This window comes from Dysidea avara, chromosome 15 (assembly GCF_963678975.1).
Source record: "Dysidea avara chromosome 15, odDysAvar1.4, whole genome shotgun sequence".
NCBI classification, from domain to species: domain Eukaryota; kingdom Metazoa; phylum Porifera; class Demospongiae; order Dictyoceratida; family Dysideidae; genus Dysidea; species Dysidea avara.
In genome coordinates this window covers 3,841,030-3,860,123 of record NC_089286.1, presented here as the reverse complement: position 1 = coordinate 3,860,123, position 19,094 = coordinate 3,841,030, and the positions used below count along the sequence as shown (strand labels likewise).

Below are 19,094 nucleotides of genomic sequence, written 5' to 3'. Positions count from 1 at the left end.
TCAACTGTACTAACTGAGGATCACCTGTACTAACTGAGGATCACCTGTACTAACTGAGGATCACCTGTACTAACTGAGGATCACCTATACTAACTGAGGATCACCTGTACTAACTGAGGATCACCTGTACTAACTGAGGATCAACTGTACTAACTGAGGATCACCTGTACTAACTGAGGATCACCTGTACTAACTGAGGATCAACTGTACTAACTGAGGATCAACTGTACTAACTGAGGATCAACTGTACTAACTGAGGATCACCTGTACTAACTGAGGATCACCTGTACTAACTGAGGATCACCTGTACTAACTGAGGATCAACTGTACTAACTGAGGATCACCTGTACTAACTGAGGATCAACTGTACTAACTGAGGATCAACTGTACTAACTGAGGATCACCTGTACTAACTGAGGATCAACTGTACTAACTGAGGATCAACTGTGCTAACTGAGGATCACCTGTACTAACTGAGGATCAACTGTACTAACTGAGGATCAACTGTACTAACTGAGGATCAACTGTACTAACTGAGGATCACCTGTACTAACTGAGGATCACCTGTACTAACTGAGGATCACCTGTACTAACTGAGGATCAACTGTACTAACTGAGGATCACCTGTACTAACTGAGGATCAACTGTACTAACTGAGGACAATTAAAGATGTGGGCTGGATTAAAGTTAGCTATTGTACAAGAATAGATTGTATATCTTACACAACACCAACCGTATCATTTTCACCAATGTTTTTCTTTCCAACTAGTTGATGGACAAAGATGGGGTTATCCAAGGGATATTCCCTATGAGTAACTCGATTGTGTACTAATAATAGGAGGCGATAAATAGAAGCAAGATCATGTGATTTCAAAAAAAAAACGTGCAGTATTATGACAAGGAGTGAAGGACAGGAATTGGTACTAACTCTTCCAGTATAGTGGGATGGACAGTTAACATTTGTAGTAACTATCACTGTGGTCAAAACTTGGATCAGAGAATAGAGGTGAGGTAGCCTGGGCATTAGCTCCTGCCAAACAGTGTGGAGTACTTGTTCAGTCAGAAATTATTTCTTTTTTTTATTTGTTTCTAGTCTGACAACTGAACTCTAGTGGCACTGGCAGGGTATAGTCATCACATGATACAACACTAAAAGTGCCTCGTGCTTTAATTTAGGTTTCTTCCTAATCTGGTATTAAGACACATGTACAGAGATTTAGTAAGGAATAAGGAGGCCAATAGCTAGTTAGTGTTCACTAGTAAGGTTACAGTACATTAGTCATCTTGTATACAGTAGTGTTGGTATGCATAGTGATGAATACACATTTTTAAAATGCTGTGTTGATGTCCATATGAAGATAGGCATGTGTATGTGTGTTCCATGATCAAATGGCTTGCCTGCCCAATGCACTGACATGGCAAAAGGTATGGCTATGCCACTACATGGATGTCACGTGCATTTATTTATGATGCAGTATACGTAAACAAGATCATTGTCATTTCTTCAACTAAACCACCTTCATAACCATATGCATAAGAGACTACAGGGCTAACACTATATCTTGTTGATTTGCTAATCCATGGTGAACATTTTAAGCCAAATTGTGATGTTGTAGACTAATGCAAAGGAAGTAATGGCTATGAATGTAAGTGCCTGTAGTTTATTTTCAGTGTAGTTACTGTACAAATTGATTATCTTGCTCTTCCTATTGTCTAGTGCTATAATTCCTAAACTACTCACCACAGAAAGCTGAAACTTTGGTGATCCATTCCTTGGATACTGTAGATAATAAATAAATTTTGAAAGCTGTGCAAACAAGCCTGGTTTTTGCTGAGGCAGTCACATATATTAATGGCAGGATAAATGCCATGAGTGTTGCATTGGAAATGGATAGAATTTTGTGAGGTGAAACCTAGTGAAATTTCCGTTTTCAATGTAACAATAGTGGCATTTTCACTACTAGTATGCTATTCCAAGTTAGTACCACCACTGTCCTTTGGTTACCAAGCAACAATTGTTAGGATGTAGCTGCTAAGGTTTAACAGAATATCACCCCAGAAATAGTTCCCTAGCAATGGTTGCACCAATGTGGCATTCTTAGCAGGGAAGATCATGTCTATTAGATAATAAAGATTTTGGGTCGTACCATGGTAACCATTGCTAAGCAACAACAATAATCATTTTGCAACAAAAAGTCTAGCTATTGAAATTGCAACTTTTCACATCTAATCCAATATCAGAAAAAATTGGGATAGACTTTACTGCTATAGTAAATACTGCTCAAATTTAACATTGTCTCCCATTTTGCTTGCAAGTATTCATCCCAAACGAAACAAGATGAATACTCGCAAGTGAAATGGGTGCCATGCCCTTTAATTGGTTCATTTTTTAATCACTTGCACTCTCACAAGACGACGTTACATTTGAGCAGTACCGTGTGTACGGTTTAATCTGGATCCTCAAAAACATTTATATCTCATGGATGCAATTACACACAATCTTGAAATTTGGCTCATTTGTAGTGCTGCTTGACCCACTAAAAGCATTTCAATTTTTTTGTTCAAATTCCTGACACAGTGTTTACAGTCAATCTAATTTTCCTATTGGGAAGCCATAAAGTGCAATGTCTTTTTTACAACCTTGTCTTGATCAAGAGAATTAATATTTCAGCCAACTAGATGATTAAAGGTGACAGTAAAGTGTACACATGTGGTTTGGCTCCATTACAAGAAGAAAAGTCCACTTTTCACTTTTAGCTGTTTTTCAGAATCCAGCTCAACTTGTACATACTATAGCAAGAGTTCATATTGTATATACTGACCTCCCCTGTAGGTGCTGAAGTTGTGATGTAACAACAAGATGTTGTGGTTTGTGGCATACGAGCAGCAGTGTAAATGTGCTAACACTGTGCCACACTCACAACATGCTCAGGACAGCCGTATTCACGAATGTCCTGATAATAAATACCTGTCTAAATCCATGATGGTGAGAAATGCTGAGAGCTCAAATTAGTTTGGTTGCCAGCAACGTAACCTTTTTAGGGATGAATTCAATCAATATTATGATATAATTTTACAAAGAAAAACTAGGAAGTGTTACATCATAACTTCACAAAAAGCCCTTCTACAGGGATATATTGGAGTAGGTTACTCTCGGTCTCCGGAGTATAATATGAACTCTTGCTGCTAGTAAGGGACTTTTGTATGGGTGGTCAAACAGGTATTGTAATAGTCATGGTATGTTATAGAAATAGCATGTGTATGTAGCAGTGAAACTTGTGATAAACATCAACATCATGAGAGTTGCATTGAATGTGGGTAAAAATTCACAAGGTGAAGCCTAGTGAATTTTTCAATACAATAAAACACTGCTACCCATGCCAATCCGTGTTAATACCATACTCTTTCATTGGTTGCCAAGCAACAATTGTTAGGGTGTGGTTGCTAAATTGTAACAAAAAATCACCAATAGTTGCCTAGCAATAGTTGTTATGCAATATGGTTACCTTAGCAACCATGGAGATAATTTCTAAGGTAATAAGCATTTTGGGCCATAGCAACCACATCACAGTAAGCAACACCAAGTAATAGCTAGAAACCTATCAAAAGGATCTTCATGATTTTAAAACCCAAAACAAAGCCAAGTTTAAGGTCACTAAGATCCGAGTGGGCAGTCTCTAACTGACTTAGAAAATAATGTGGGTGTATCTATACTAGTATAGATTGGTTGATTGTGGGTTGAGTAAACATCATGTCATCACAAAATGTAAACCCACAATCACTTCCACATATTGTTATATATAAAAGGAAGCTCACTGATCTACTCTTAGTCCTGTGGGCAGCTAGCAGATCAGTGATCAATTGTGAGATCTGCAATGCTACTCAGCACATCAGTGATCATTAGTGAGGTGTGCTTAGTGATGACTCCTTAACTTGGAGATAGGAGGTTTCATTTTAGAGAACTTCTCCAGAGATCTCTTAGGGATTTTAAAGACCTCATTATCTCTCAAAGATCAAAGGATTTTATGCATACCATTTTCTAATACTAACCATCACACTGTACTAGCTTATAAAATTTCATTTGCAACTTTTCACTAATATCAGCGAAATCAGGGATTAATTTTACTGTTGATATAGGGTCATTCCATACACAATCACCAAAGAATTGTAATGACCCCCCTCGGATTTTGATGAAATTTGGTGTGTATGTAGTACTTATGGTACTTATTCACCATACCAATTTTTAGCCCCCTGCACCACATGGTTTCTGATTTATGACCACAAAAATTTTGAATATGTTATGAAAAGTTGGTACGACTTGCATTACAAAATCAACTGTAGCTCACCACTGTATTAATATTTTGAAATAAAATTTTCGGTGAATAAAGATAATTAATTGATCAATTTAAAAATCCATAAATTATGGGATAGCAGTTTAATTAAACTTTTCAAAAGTTGCATAAGAAACTTTGATCCTACATATTTCAAAAAGTGCTGCTTCAAATTCTTTGAATTGTTTACTGAATGATTATTGTGTCATAGTCTATTGTTGATAAAATTTTTGTGGTGGGGTCACAATGGGTTCAGGAGATATAATTAAAAATGTTGTAGCTTATAGTGAAGTATTGTAATCTATTATTGCTGTAAGGGAGTGTACACCAGTATTAACCATTCCTAATAAGGTCATTTCAGATCTGACTTACATAATGAAGATTTTGAAATGCAGTGTAACCTGTATTAGTGACCACCTGTATTGAAAACCACCTTAGTTAATAAAGTTTAACTCTACAGTGTTCTCATGGACCCAGTTTGTATAGATGGACATACTCAGACCTTAATTGCATACTTGTAGCTGGCTAATAAAATTCCAGTCATACAAGACATTGTTCAAATTGCAATGACATGCATTGCAAAGATTCTTCAGTGAGCAAACAACTTTCTACCAGGTATAACATATTCAGTTGCTAACTAGATATTGGAAGTGTGCAGTGACTACTCCTATTGTCTCCATGGCTCAGTCCTGTTGCAATCCATTTGATATACCAGGCCATACTTGGAGTAGCCGTAAGAAGAATCTCAGACCTGTTTCAGCCTGGATGTGTGAAAGAGCTCCAAATATTACTATTGATATGAAGATTTGTGACACATGCAGAAAGAAACTAAGTAAGGAGTCACCTTGGCTAGATGTCACTGAGTCTGCTGCTTCTGAGCTTAATCCTTCTAGCTCACAAGCAACACAATCTGATTCTCTGTTCTTTCATAGTTCAGAAGCAGTATCTTCGCTTAATGTATGTCTAGCAGAGATTGGTGAGACGCCATTTTCTCAGTGTAAAAGCCGTTCAAAGGTTTACTGTGGACAGAAGGTTAAGAAGATTACTGAAGCCTTGCAGCGAACAGTTATCCCAATGGCACCTATGGATGATGGAACTGAGATGATCCAACAACTAAAGGAGAAGTTATGGGAAACAAATAGAAGAAGTGAGCAAGTTCAAGTACTAACAGTTTTACCAAAGAGTTGGACAGTGAAAAAAATACAGCAAGAGTTTGGTGTCTCGGAGTATTTAGCACGACAATCAAAGAAGCTGGTAGAGGAATGAGGCATTCTTTCTCTTCCTGGTCCATCACGCAGACCTTCACTTTCACCAGAAACATTTACCACTGTTTGCAATTTCTATGAATCTGATGAGATTAGTCGTGTTATGCCTGGAAAGAAGGATTTCGTGTCAGTGAAGAAGGAGGGAAAACGTGAGCATTTTCAAAAGCGACTGGTCCTGAGTGATTTAAAACAGGTGTACCGTGAGTTCAAAGAGAAATTCCCAAATTACAAAATTGGGTTTTCAAAGTTTGCTGAGCTGAGACCAAAACATTGTGTATTAGCAGGAGCAAGTGGTACTCACTCAGTTTGTGTGTGTACAATACATCAGAATGTGAAGTTGATGTCATTGGTCCAGGAGATGCAGATACCTGAGCTACCAACGTATCACCACTGTTTGGGGAAGACAATGTGTAACCCCCCACATCCTAGGTGCTATTTAGGAGAATGTGATGCCTGTCCCAAGATTGAAATTTTGAAGGAAGACCTACTTAATCACTTTGATGAGATCGATGTTGAACAGATTGTTTATAAGCAGTGGGTGTCCACCGATCGATCTACACTAGAGACGTTTTGTTCCCCTATTGAGGAATTTGCTGATACCTTTTGTAAGAAGATAGAGCTCTTGCGTCCCCATTCATTTATTGCCTCAGAACAGGCATCATTCTATGCAAACTGTAAGACAACTTTGAAGATGGGAGAGTTCCTAGTCACTGTAGATTTTTCAGAGAATTATTCTTTTATTTTACAAGATGCTGCCCAAGGGTTTCATTGGAACAATTCCTCAGCAACCCTACATCCCTTTGTCGCCTACTACCTGGATTCTGAAGAACTACGCCACTTGAGTTATGTGGTGATTTCTGACTGTCTCCACCATGATACTGTTGCTGTCCACCTATTCCAAAGATCTTTCATCACCTTTCTGAAACAGTTCCTGCCGGCAAGATTGCACCCTTGTAAAATTATCTATTTCTCTGATGGTGCTGCACCACAGTACAAAAATAGGAAGAATTTCCTAAACTTATGTCACCACAAAGATGATTTTGGAGTTGAAGCTGAATGGCATTTTTCAGCCACTTCACATGGAAAAGGAGCATGTGATGGTCTAGGTGGAACAGTCAAACGACTTGCTGCTCGTGCCAGCTTACAAAGGCCATACAATGATCAGCTCATGACAGCACGTCAGTTGTTTGATTGGGCATGTAGCAACATTTCTGCTGCTCACTTTGGTTATTGTAGCAATGAAGATTACAGGAAAGAATTGAGTAGTTTGGAAGGTCGCTTTCAATTGTCACGGACAATTCCTGGTACAAGAAAACTACACTGTTTTGTGCCAGTTTCAGACAGTACAGTGGAAGTAAAGTTTTACTCTTCATCTCATACTTCCAGGAAAGAGAGAGTGGCTCTAGGAAAGAATGAAATTCCACCTGAATCAATTGCTGGATTTGTCACATGTTTACATGAAGGGAATTGGTGGTTCGCTTGTGTGCTTAAAGTTTGCTGTGATACAAACAAAGTACAACTGACGTTTCTGCATCCACATGGTCCATCAAACTCATTCAAGTACCCAGAGCCACAGAATATCCACACTATACCAATGGATCATATTCTAACTCTTGTAGACCCAAGGACGAGAAGTGGTCGTGTGTACTCTTTGACAAAGAAAGAAATGACTCTTGCTACAAAATTGCTTCACACTATATCATCACAGTTATAAAATAGTACTAGCTACATGCCTGTTTCACAAGTTGCTTATGCACACATTTAACTTGAAGTGAATTAAAGTGTCCTCTGTGTATGTACAAATCAGCATTATAAGTTGTCCAATGTTATCTGCTATAATTCTGTGCATGCTGCTAAATAATAGCACCTATCTTGTAATTCCATAGAGAGTTCAAATGGTCTTGATTTCATAATTAGAGGATGTGTCTGGTTGTTAACCGAAGACTATTAATATGCATTAAACTTTCGTAAACTAAGGATGGTTTTTCAATACAGGTGGTCACTAATACAGGTTACACTGCATTTCAAAATCTTCATTATGTAAGACAGATCTGAAATGACCTTATTAGGAATGGTTAATACTGGTGTACACTCCCTTAAAGCAATAATAGACTACAATACTTCACTATAAGCTACAACATTTTTAATTATATCTCCTGAACCCATTGTGACCCCACCACAAAAATTTTATCAACAATAGACCATGACACAATAATCATTCAGTAAAAAATTCAAAGAATTTGAAGCAGCACTTTTTGAAATATGTAGGATCAAAGTTTCTTATGCAACTTTTGAAAAGTTTAATTAAGCTGCTATCCCATAATTTATGGATTTTTAAATTGATCAATTAATTATCTTTATTCACCGAAAATTTTATTTCAAAATATTAATACAGTGGTGAGCTACAGTTGATTTTGTAATGCAAGTCGTACCAACTTTTCATAAAATATTCAAAATTTTTGTGGTCATAAATCAGAAACCATGTGGTGCAGGGGGCTAAAAATTGGTATGGTGAATAAGTACCATAAGTACTACATACACACCAAATTTCATCAAAATCCGAGGGGGGTCATTACAATTCTTTGGTGATTGTGCATGGAATGACCCTAATATTAATATAGCAACTTTTATATGGGCAGTGAAACAGGTATGGTGTTATACTGGTTATTGTATATGTTACTCCAGATACATTAGATTTCCTTGGCCGCCTATCACTATAAAATGTCCTGAAATTTACAATTCAGTGTAAATTATAAGTGACTTGGTTTTGGAAAACCTACCTATTGAACACATAAACTAGTTTTAAAACAACACCAGCATGATATGGCTACACTATATAGCTAACAATTTTCACAAGAACTTTGTCTTAATCTTGTCAAGTCTGCTCTCTGGAGACAAGACTTTTCTGTAGTCGTATTAGAGCTCACATATTAGTGACTGGATCAACGAACATCCAACACAATTGTGCAAGCCTAAATTTATAGCATAAAACATTGAATACAAATACTTGTGTATTATTAAAATAACTGCTTTGTTCTTAGTGACGACAGAGATTAAAAATACTAACCTGGATATCATCTTACTCACCTACTCAAGAGGAGTTTAAAATCTTAGTTTCGTTGTAGTAGAGTAAAGGATACTGAAGTTATAGGTGTTTGTTTAAGTTACGTCAAAACAAAAGCACGCAATTGATCTTTTTTTGCTAACTTTGCCATTTTATGTAGTGAAGAAGGTGACACAAGGAAACACTTACCCAGTAATCAAAATACCCTCCTCATGATGAACAGAATGGTGAAATCTGTGTGTCATTCTGCTTATAGGTTACAATCATTTTAGTAAGTGCCTGTAATTTATTTTCCCTATACTTGCTGTACAAATTGATCTTTCTGGTGTTGCTACTTTGTAGGGTTGTAACTCCTAAAGTTACTGGAATATGAGGCTGAAACTTTGCCAGAGGATCCATTTGGCTAAGTAGATTATAAATATTTAATGAACAGGAATTTGAAAAATGTACAATTGTGTCGGGTTTTCACACATCCAGCCACAATTTACTCTAGAGGCTCTGGAAAGAGACACTGGAGTGACTTCAGACAATATTACAACACTCATCTTTTGTATCCCAGGTGTTGCCCACCCCACCACCTCCATTGTTCACCCATTTGTGAGGACTTGTGATCAAAATTACTTCTAATAAACCTATCTGAAATGGCAGGAAATTGTAAAGACTGCTGGATGGTCTGAAAGGCCTTAAATGTCTCCATCTTTAAGGGAAATTTCACCTGCATAGCTGGCAAGGTTTGTGGGTTATTATTGCCAGTTCAATTATAAAATATTGTTTATCTACAAAATTAATGTACAGTGTGCCCAAACTTTAGGTTTTCCAAAATTAGGTCACACATGTGACATGGAGATATCATCTGAACTGTCCACACATATATGGTAATAACATAAATATGATGTTTTAATAATTACTACATCCCTATGGCCCCTAAGTTAATTTTAAAAAGTGTTCCGTTAAACGTGAATGCCACTATAGTGGCTCTTGTTTCACGCATGCATTCAAAGGCATATATCTTGTAAACGAAATATCCTATGAATATACGATTTGGACCACACTACTGTGCGGTCAACAGATATTATCCTAAGCTTCATCCAAGTATTGTAGCACGATTTAATGTGATGTAAGGTGAATCTGCATTTGAAAGAATTTTCGGCCATTTTTTAATATGATAATTATGACTATACTACCTGTCACAAACTGGAGACGGAATAAATAAGGTTAGAAGAAGTTATATGATGTTGTAGATCTATCCTTTGTGATTAGTTTAATGTAAACCATGAAGGAATAGGTGGTCTCTATATAGGTAACAGAAACCCAAGTTTGTATGTCAAAACACGTATTTTTCGTAATATAACTTTCATTTTTAAGCCACTATAGTGGCGTTTGGGGCCAAAGGGTTAAGCACAGTTATCCATGTGTATGTGTTTAACAAAATATACATTTTCAATCCTCAATAATTAATGCTCATTAAACTTACATTATTTGACATCACCAGTTGATTTCTCTTCCCTCTGATTTGACTAGGAACTTCACTGATAGATGGTCTGCTACCTTCACTATCACTCAGACATTGTTGGATTGTTGGCAGTAGTGGATGAGTTTTGTCAACCTCTTGCAAGTCTGCCATTCGTCGTTCAGTTTCAGACAACTCAAGTTCATCACTAGGACGAGGAGGATGACCAGTCACTGTTTGTAAACAAAGAACTCCCAATGAAAAAACTACAGACAATTCAGTAGGAGGTTGTTTGAACTTGATCACTTCAGGAGCCAGGTAGGATTGGTCAGTAACAGTATCATCTACTGCTGTTAGTACTTTTGGACAAATGTAATCAGCAACTACAGCCTTAGGCTCATCACTCACCAGTACATTACGACCATGAAGGTTTGTGTGTAATATTCCAGCAGTGAGAAGGTAATTGAGACCTTCAGCCATATCATGACACAGGTCTAGCTGTATATCAACAGTTAAGCTTTCTTTGTTATGAGCTACGAAACTATCAAGATTGTAGGGGAGTAGTTTTGATATAAGTGTTGGACTACTTGTAGGAGATTGTTGCAAAACTGCCTCAACTATCTCAACATTTGAGTGTTTGAAAATTGACAGAATTACATTAACTTGCTTCATCATTTCCTTGACACCATCAGGTGACACATCAGGGTATCCTGGTAACAATTTCTTGTGTATTGTTTTATTAGCACACAATTTGTTGTTGTAAGTTACTCTCGTCACTTCTCCATATCTTCCTGACCCTAGTAATTCCTTTTAACAGTGTAAAAGGATACAAATTAATTAGACATTATGTTATCTAGGTACGTGTATGTGTGTATGCATCACTTTCACAGAGACAGCCAGTGCATATATCACATATTGTACTGGCTCTGGAATGTTAATGTAATGTGTATTACTTTCACTCTTCAGATTAAAGGAAAAAGCCAACATATATTACACTATGCTAACGTGATATATGCACACTTAACTGCCCATGCATATACAATTCCACACATTTATGGGACATTAGCTGAAAGACAGGCAAAATTTGTAGTGTTCTCAGACCCTCAGAACATGTACTTATGATCCCGATTAGTACATAAATACTCTACCTGTGTGGCAGCTTCTGCTGGCTGGCTTTGATCAATTCTTCTCTCACCAAATTGCTTTATCATTAGTTTGTGATCTTTTTTCAGTTTAGTAAACTCCATATCTCTTACTTTCAATCGTGATTCCATTTCAGATAAGTCATCATGGAGTTGTGCAGTACCCATCTTATGTTCTTCCTATAAAAGCATTTAGCACTGATAATGTTTCTTTGTTGCCGTAATAATTGATAAAGTAATTACAATGCATTGTAAAGATAAGTATGTTATCGGGGTAAAGGTAAAATATTTAATAACAAAACTACTCCTGTAACTTGACTAAAAAACACAATAATGTCATACCATTTAATTGTTCAATAGCACAACACTTTCCCACTAACTACAATTAATAGTTTGGAATTTAAAGTTTGATTATGGATCATAGAGATAAAAAGTAATGAACAAAGGAGGTCATCTACACCTAAAGATATACTACTGGACATTTAATCCTACTTCAATCACTGTAGGGAATAAATATCCACTAGTATATCTGCAGGTGTAGACAACCTCCCTCGTTTCAGGACATTTTATTTTATTGTTTGAACTTAGCAAAAATCCTAAGATTACTTTTCTATAACATCATGACTGGTGAACTCCACTAATACTCATCAAGGGAAGTAATGCCACCAGACATGTTATTTTTTTGTCTCAATGCATGTACAAATTATCAATCACTGAAAAGTGAAGTGACAATTATGCTTTATTTTAAGCTATTTTAAGCTCATTACATAGTGTTACTAATGAATAACAGTACAAGAAGTACCTCTGCAATCCATTCACTACAGAAAATATGGATGATTGCTGTGACAGTAAGCACAGGGAAGCAAATACATGTATGCTGTCACAAATCAACACCTGTGAAGTGTCAGCAAAGAGAAATGGGACACAAATATTAAAGTCTATGATGCATGTTGTACTATTGGGCTGAAGTGATATCTAATAGTAAAATAAATTAAGCCGATAGCCTTACCCATTATTGAGTTATATAGTAACAACAGGCAGTTAGTCAGTCAGCAGAAAATTCTACTGAACAGGAACTTCCGCAGCAAACCTGGAAGCATTTCAGGCCCACTGAGTCTTGATCACACCTAACTAATACTGCCAAGGCACCATGAAGGCATTGTAAAACTGTCAATGTGCTTTTTTGTGAGAAAGTGCAAACCTCCAGAATTCCTAATATACAGTACTAACAAGAGTTCATAATATAGTACAATATGACAAGTTTCTTCTGTGGGAAAGGCCACTCAGTAGCTAAAGCAGTTTGTATCATTCAACCTTACAGAACTTTCATAATATACAAAACCTACAACAATATTCTACAGTAAGGAGAAATTTTAGTCTTCCATGTTCTTCAAAGTGGTAGCAAGCAAAACACACCTTGTATCTAACCAATGATGTCTAATATACAGGTAGTACACTACGCTGTTTCCAAGAGAGAACTCTTGTATTCCCATGTTAAGTTATAGGGACAGATTTGTTTGTATTGGAAGGTACCAAGTACTTGTTAACAGTAGAATATTTTCAAGATACCTTGAAGTAACCAAGTTGACACCAATTGCCTCAGCAGCTGTTATTAGCTACCTCAAAAAAATTGTACTCTCACATCATGGAATCCCTAAAGTAGTTCACTGTGATAACAGTCCACAATTCTCACCTCTAGAGTTCACTCAGTTTGCAAAAAATAATGAGTTCTGTCACATTACAAGCAGCCCCAAGTAATGGGCAAGCTGAACGCATAGTCAAAACTGTTAGTGAAGAACATTAAAGATATTCTCCTCTTTTCCCTGGTGTGGAAGGAGCCTGGCTGAGTTGAGTATGGGGAGACAGATCCAAACTTGTGTTCCTACTGTAGACTGTTAGCTGATTCTCTCCAATGGACCTATTTGGAAGAATTTCAGAAGTTTGGTGCTATATACAAGCTGAACAGAAGGACAATTTTGACAAGTGTCATAGAACCAAGGATTTACATGTGATCACTACTGTTTTGGTAGTGGAGCAGATTGTTTACTTCATGCAGCGGAAACTAGGCTTGAGCCAATTAGGTTTTGAAAATTGCCTATTATACTTTTGAGCAGTGCTCAAAAATCCAGCCTATTATGCTTAAAATTATGCTCTCAAACTCAAGATTATGTTCGAGAGCTGACTGTTTTATTAGAGTATCTGCATTTCCTGACTGCTCTATTAGAATAAGTGACTGCTCTATTAGAGTATCTCGATCTTATTTCCATAAAGTGTGAATAATCAGTCAAGACATAGTAAAAATAATAACACTACAAGGTTTTTGATATAAAATGCAGTAATAATATTCAGTGTGTTCATGTTGTGCAGTATTTTTGGCACGCGCATTGCACATTTTAATTAAAATTCTTGGATATTGTCCTAGTATACTGGCATAATGCTTGATGCTTTTGCTAACCTATTATGCTCGAAATTATGCCAGCATAATTGGCGCAAGCTAGTGGAAACCCCTATATAGATCCTATCTTCTTCACGTCAACTCCAGAGGAACAGAATCCAATTAGAGTTGCTCCTCAAGAATCTAATGGTGGGTTTCCTAAAGAACTGGAGGTCATATTGAAAGCACTTTTGGACTTGCTTATACCCCACCAATACCGCCACGGTGCCATGAAGGTATTGTGAGGCTGGTTTTAGGGTAATAATTTAGGCCAGAAAAGCCCAAACCTTCACGATCCCTAACTTCAGTGTGACCTAAAATACTTCCAAACAGTTGCTACGAAATTTAATTTTTTAATTATTAAAATTTTCTACTGATTGACTGCCTGACTGACTGATTCTTTTAGACAAGCGTAATTCAATAATGGCTAAGGTTACGGACTTGACTGTTCAACATCGCCTGGTGCATTTTGGCATACCACAGTATATACAATGCACATCATATCATGGACTTACCTGTGTTCTCCTGGTGTCCCATTCATCTTTGCTGACAACACAAGGTGTCAATTTGCAGTGTTTGCATGATGATCATCCAAACAAATAAAAGATGAGATGTCCCAGTTTTCCGTTGTGTGACTAGATTGATTGTGGAAGCCCTTCTCCTAGTGTTCTTTGTTTGTAACACTGTGTAAAGGGCTGTGAAAATGAAGCGTAGTGACCACTTCACTTTTTCAGTAATTGATAGTTGGGGCATGTTCAGATGAAAGCAATAACCCTGGCACCACCCCTTCCATCCTAATGCGATGTGTGTGGGTTCACCAGCCATATTAATGTTAAGCAAACAAGTATAATGAAAAATTAAGAAATTTAAGTTCAATGAAGGATCACAAAAATAAAAAGTAGTGAAACAAGGGAGGTCGCCTACACCTGAAGATATACTAGTGGACGTTTGATCCCTAATTCAATCGTGGGTATAGGAATTTATGTCCACTAGCATACCTACAGGTGTAAGGGACATCCCTTGATTTTTTCTATGATCCCCAATCAAACTTAAAATTCTTCTACTTGTTATAGTTAAATTGAATTGAAAATTTGATAGTGTATAAGTAATTGTCTAGTTTAGTATTCTCCAAAATAATTTATTATGTTACAAGTACACAGAAAAATTTGGAATTTTCAACTAGAATATGGACCATAGTACATCGATAAAAAGTACTGAAACAAGCTGGAGTAGTGCACGATATTAAATCACAGTAAAACAATAAGAAGTGTTATATCCCTAGTGTGCATTTCCATTATATATGGTATCTTGACTTGAGCACAGTAGGGATATAACACTTCTTATTGTTTTACTGTGATTTAATATCGTGCACTACTCCAGCTTGTTTCAGTACTTTTCATTGATGTGTTATGGTCCCTACTCTAGTTGAAAATTCCAAAATTTTCTGTGTACTTGTTTGTTAACTTTTTTGTAAATAATTATTATGACTGGTGAACCCACACATACCGCATCTGAAATGGCGCCACGCGCCCCAATTATCGTCTGAAAAGTGAAGTATCCATTACACTTCATTGTCAGCTATATTCAACCTGTTACGCAGCATTTTCGAATCAAGAACTGTTCGAAAAGCACCTCCGCACACCGAGACACATTCCGAAAGAAATGATGCCGCGCACCCCAGTTATATCAATTATCGTATGAAAAGTGAAGTATCCATTACGCTTCGTTGTTGGCTGTGTTCAACCCATTACACAACAGTACGAATCAAGAACTGTTTAACAAGCACCTCTGCTATCAAAATAGCCGCTATGAAAAATACGGACAATTTCCGTTACGTGAAGGGAAGCCATCACGTGCTATCGCCAAATTGACACTTTTCGCTGTCAGCAAAGATGAATAGGACACAAAGGAGGACACTGGTAAGTCCATGAAGAATGCATTGTACGTACTGCGGTATGCCAAAAGGAACCTGTCAGGACGAAGCAACGTCGAACAGCAAAAAAATCAAGCCTGTAGCCTTAGCCATTATCGAGTTATGCTTGTCTGAAGGCATCAGTCAGTCAGTTAGTTACTTACTTACTCAGTCAGTAGAAAATTCCATTGAATAAATTATTTTTAAAATTCCGTAGCAACTTGTTGAAAGCATTTCGGGTCGATTTGAAAGCTTGTTTGGGCTTAGTTTCACCTAATCAATACTGCCTGATCATCGTTAGGGGAAATTGAGGCTGTTTTCTGGGTGATATTATTTCGTGGGCCACGCCTACTCCTTTGTGGTCCCTACTATACACTACTATCATAGTGTATGATTACCTGAACTGCTTTGAATTGGTCATCCAGTGTCTGCTTTTCCTGTTGTAATCTTGTAGTTAATTCTTGATTCTGCAGCAGTTGTAATGCCAGCAAATCAGCTTTTTCTTTGTTTTCTATCAGACTTGTTTGTAACCAACTGAGCAATTTTGAACATTCCTACACAAAGGAATGGACTCCTCATAGCAAACATGTACTAACCAAATAACATTCTAGTTACTGAGCATAAAGTACAGTTAACGTGTTGGTTGGGCAATGGTACTATCACTATTTTATTCAGGACTCCAATATACCTGTATATTTTGTGCTCATATATACACAGTCTAGTACATTTGCCTAGCTATACACACCACCTTCCACCACACTCAGCTCTATCATTGCCTACTTTGCCCTAACACAAAACACACAACAATTTGCAAAGACAGTAAGTAAATGTGACAATACAAGTCAGCAATGACACAATGATAGTACATGATATTAGATACATGAAGTTATACATTATATAGATTATAAGGAATTAAAGATTGGTTTGGACAAATAATGTGCAACTGAGGAAGTCATATATAAAACAGGTGATAGCCTCCTCCACATTGCATTTGTGGCTTAGTACATATGGTCCTCCAAAACAACTGAAGATAGCAAACTGTTATTACATCATATCAAACTGCAGTAGTTGATCAATTGCAACCAAACATGACAAATACAAGTTGATGCTGTACTACTTCAAAAAACCAGGCGCCCAGTAAATACTATCCCTTGAATTTTTTAATTCTTCATTAACACACAGAATGCAATTAATTTATTTCTCAAACTGTTTTGTAATGATACATACAGTACATCATACTTTGTAATTCACCAATTGTTTCATAATTCATCAATTACATTGCTACGCATTGCTAAGAAAGTAAAACTCTAACAAACCACTTTGAACCACAAATTATGCACAGAACTGTTTTATAGTTTTCCTATCTTGTTATCATACACAACCTCTCTACACAAAGCCTTACGGCTGCTCTTAATTATCATCTGCATACTGTAAGGCAAGAAATTTTCGTGGTATCAAATTTTCATGGGTCAGTGAACACCCCTTTTAATCTGTACTATTGATGGTAATAAATTTTTGTGGCTATTGATCATGCAATTTCACACATTACGTAGCTTAGCTAGCTACTGCGTGATTTAGCTCATTTGTTGCTTAGCAGTAACTATGTCATTTTCTTTTCATACAGTTGTGTGTGGCTACCATATTTACAAAGACTTTTGGCTTGTGGAAGTGCTGCATGCTGTGTGTCAGGGAAACAATTAACCGATCCACACAATCCATTTGCAGTGGCTGTGCTACATGAAGAAGGCAGTATTCGAGAGATCTACCCCAGGGATGGACTTGAAGTATCAATTATTTTGACATTTAGTGGAGAGGATAAAGAAGTGCAGAAAGCAAAAGGACTAATTGAAGAACTATAACTGTTGTGAAATGTTGTCCTGGTAGTTACATTACCAAGTTGGACATTGCCGAAAAGAAGTCTAAGAACAAGAAACAGAAGATGAGCAATGATCAAGACTCCTAGCCAGGCTTGGATCACGAAGGTGCAGATAGCAGCATTAAAGATGTTGATATGAGGTGTGGTGGTGATATAAGATGAAGAATTGATGGTTACTAATATTGATGGTTACTGATAAATTAGAATGGATTTGTGTTTACAACATTTCCCTTAAAATGTCAGAGTATGAAGCAATTTGTAATGGTCACAGATTTAGCAACATGCATATTAACAATGTGCAAAGAATATTGGCGAATCAGTTTCCCTCTTTTGTTAGGTTCAATTCAACTCTGAAACAGTGTCATAATGGGAAATGGATTAACAAGTACATCCAAATATTTTTCTATCATGGTTGTCATTTAATTACTGCAACTACAGTAGGATGCAGAGAAGGGGTTGTCAACATAGCACTATTTGATGATGTTGATGATACACTGAAGAGAGCTATATCAGAAATATATCAGAAATATTTTCTGATAACAGGTTAAGTTTCAAGATAGCAGCAATGCCTCTACAATCTGGTGGAAATGATTGTGGCTTATATTTGCAGTAACATATGCCATGGCACTGGCAAGATCCTTTACATGCTATATGCTTCAAGTACTACAGGTAGGATAAAATGCTTGCACACCTGATTGATTGTTTGCAGGACAAGTACTTTGTTGACTTTCCATAATATGATGTAACTGTAATAACTATTATCCAAAAGTTGTAACTAAAGCTAACCATATCTAGCTATATCATTTGTAGCTACCTTGAAACATTTGTATTTGTTGTTATATGACTTCATTCATTGGAACTGTGACATGTATAAAAACTTGTTTACCAGAGTAGCTACATTTGTGACCTGATTTTGGAAAACCTATTGGGCACATTGGTCAAATTTCACTTTTTTTTTTGGCTGAAACGAGGCACTGGGTGTTTATCTATCATGTGACCTTGTGTTAAAACTCAGTTTGATATCTTGAAGCATTTCAGAGGTATGTGTCTAATACACTATTAATGTTGGTAGTAGGACTAATGGTCCTTGGATACAACCCCCGTCCTAGGATGGTGGTTGGGTTTGGTAAATGTACAGGTTCCCAGAGTGCCACTGCAGCACTTTCAGTATTCGCAAAGTCATTTCTCCCCTTCTACTGGTAGCTGCCTGCCAGGTGGGAAAGACCATTTATGAAATTCTCTTCGTACAAAAATGGCTAAATATTTGTCACAGCTACAGCTACAGGGTAAGTCCAATATGGGAATTTGGTGTGTACATAGCCTAACCATCATGCAGTTCTGGTATGAAAAGCAAATTGTATGACTTCACTGTATTTGTACATAAGAACAAATGTGGATAAAATAACTCCAATGCCAATCTATGGCTAACTTCAGGCCTTATAATACTACAAACCTAAGTACCACACTGGTCTCATTTACCAACCAACCTAATGACTTGGGGATGACCTGTCCATATTTACTAGTGCAAACAAACAAATAGATTGTAGGAGGATTGCTGCAGTAAGACCCTATTAGGATCCTGTCCCGTACTGTCACATTCTACAAGGGAACGGACGAGTT

The 19,094-nt window shown here is 37.0% G+C and overlaps 1 protein-coding gene and 1 long non-coding RNA gene across 6 annotated transcripts in view; one reads left to right on the top strand and one right to left on the bottom strand.

Moving 5' to 3' along the window:
- The window catches only part of LOC136245597 (uncharacterized), a 60,928-nt gene that overhangs the window by 2,511 nt on the left and 39,323 nt on the right, over window positions 1–19,094 (bottom strand). Inside the window, exons 13-15 of the mRNA XM_066037098.1 lie at window positions 15,997–16,152; window positions 11,259–11,432; window positions 10,135–10,917 (exon numbers count right to left, since the gene is read on the bottom strand). Of these exons, the coding sequence (XP_065893170.1) occupies window positions 10,135–10,917; window positions 11,259–11,432; window positions 15,997–16,152 (1,113 nt within the window). The remainder of the gene's footprint in view (window positions 1–10,134; window positions 10,918–11,258; window positions 11,433–15,996; window positions 16,153–19,094) is intronic.
- On the top strand, window positions 332–18,367 carry LOC136245607 (uncharacterized). Of its 5 annotated transcripts, none has more exons than XR_010696008.1 (4): window positions 332–686; window positions 770–1,006; window positions 10,182–10,869; window positions 17,223–18,367. It is a non-coding gene; the product is annotated as an uncharacterized lncRNA (long non-coding RNA). The 5 variants fall into 5 exon arrangements; XR_010696009.1 differs by having other exon boundaries at window positions 366–686; window positions 10,182–10,823; XR_010696010.1 differs by having other exon boundaries at window positions 367–686; window positions 10,182–10,802.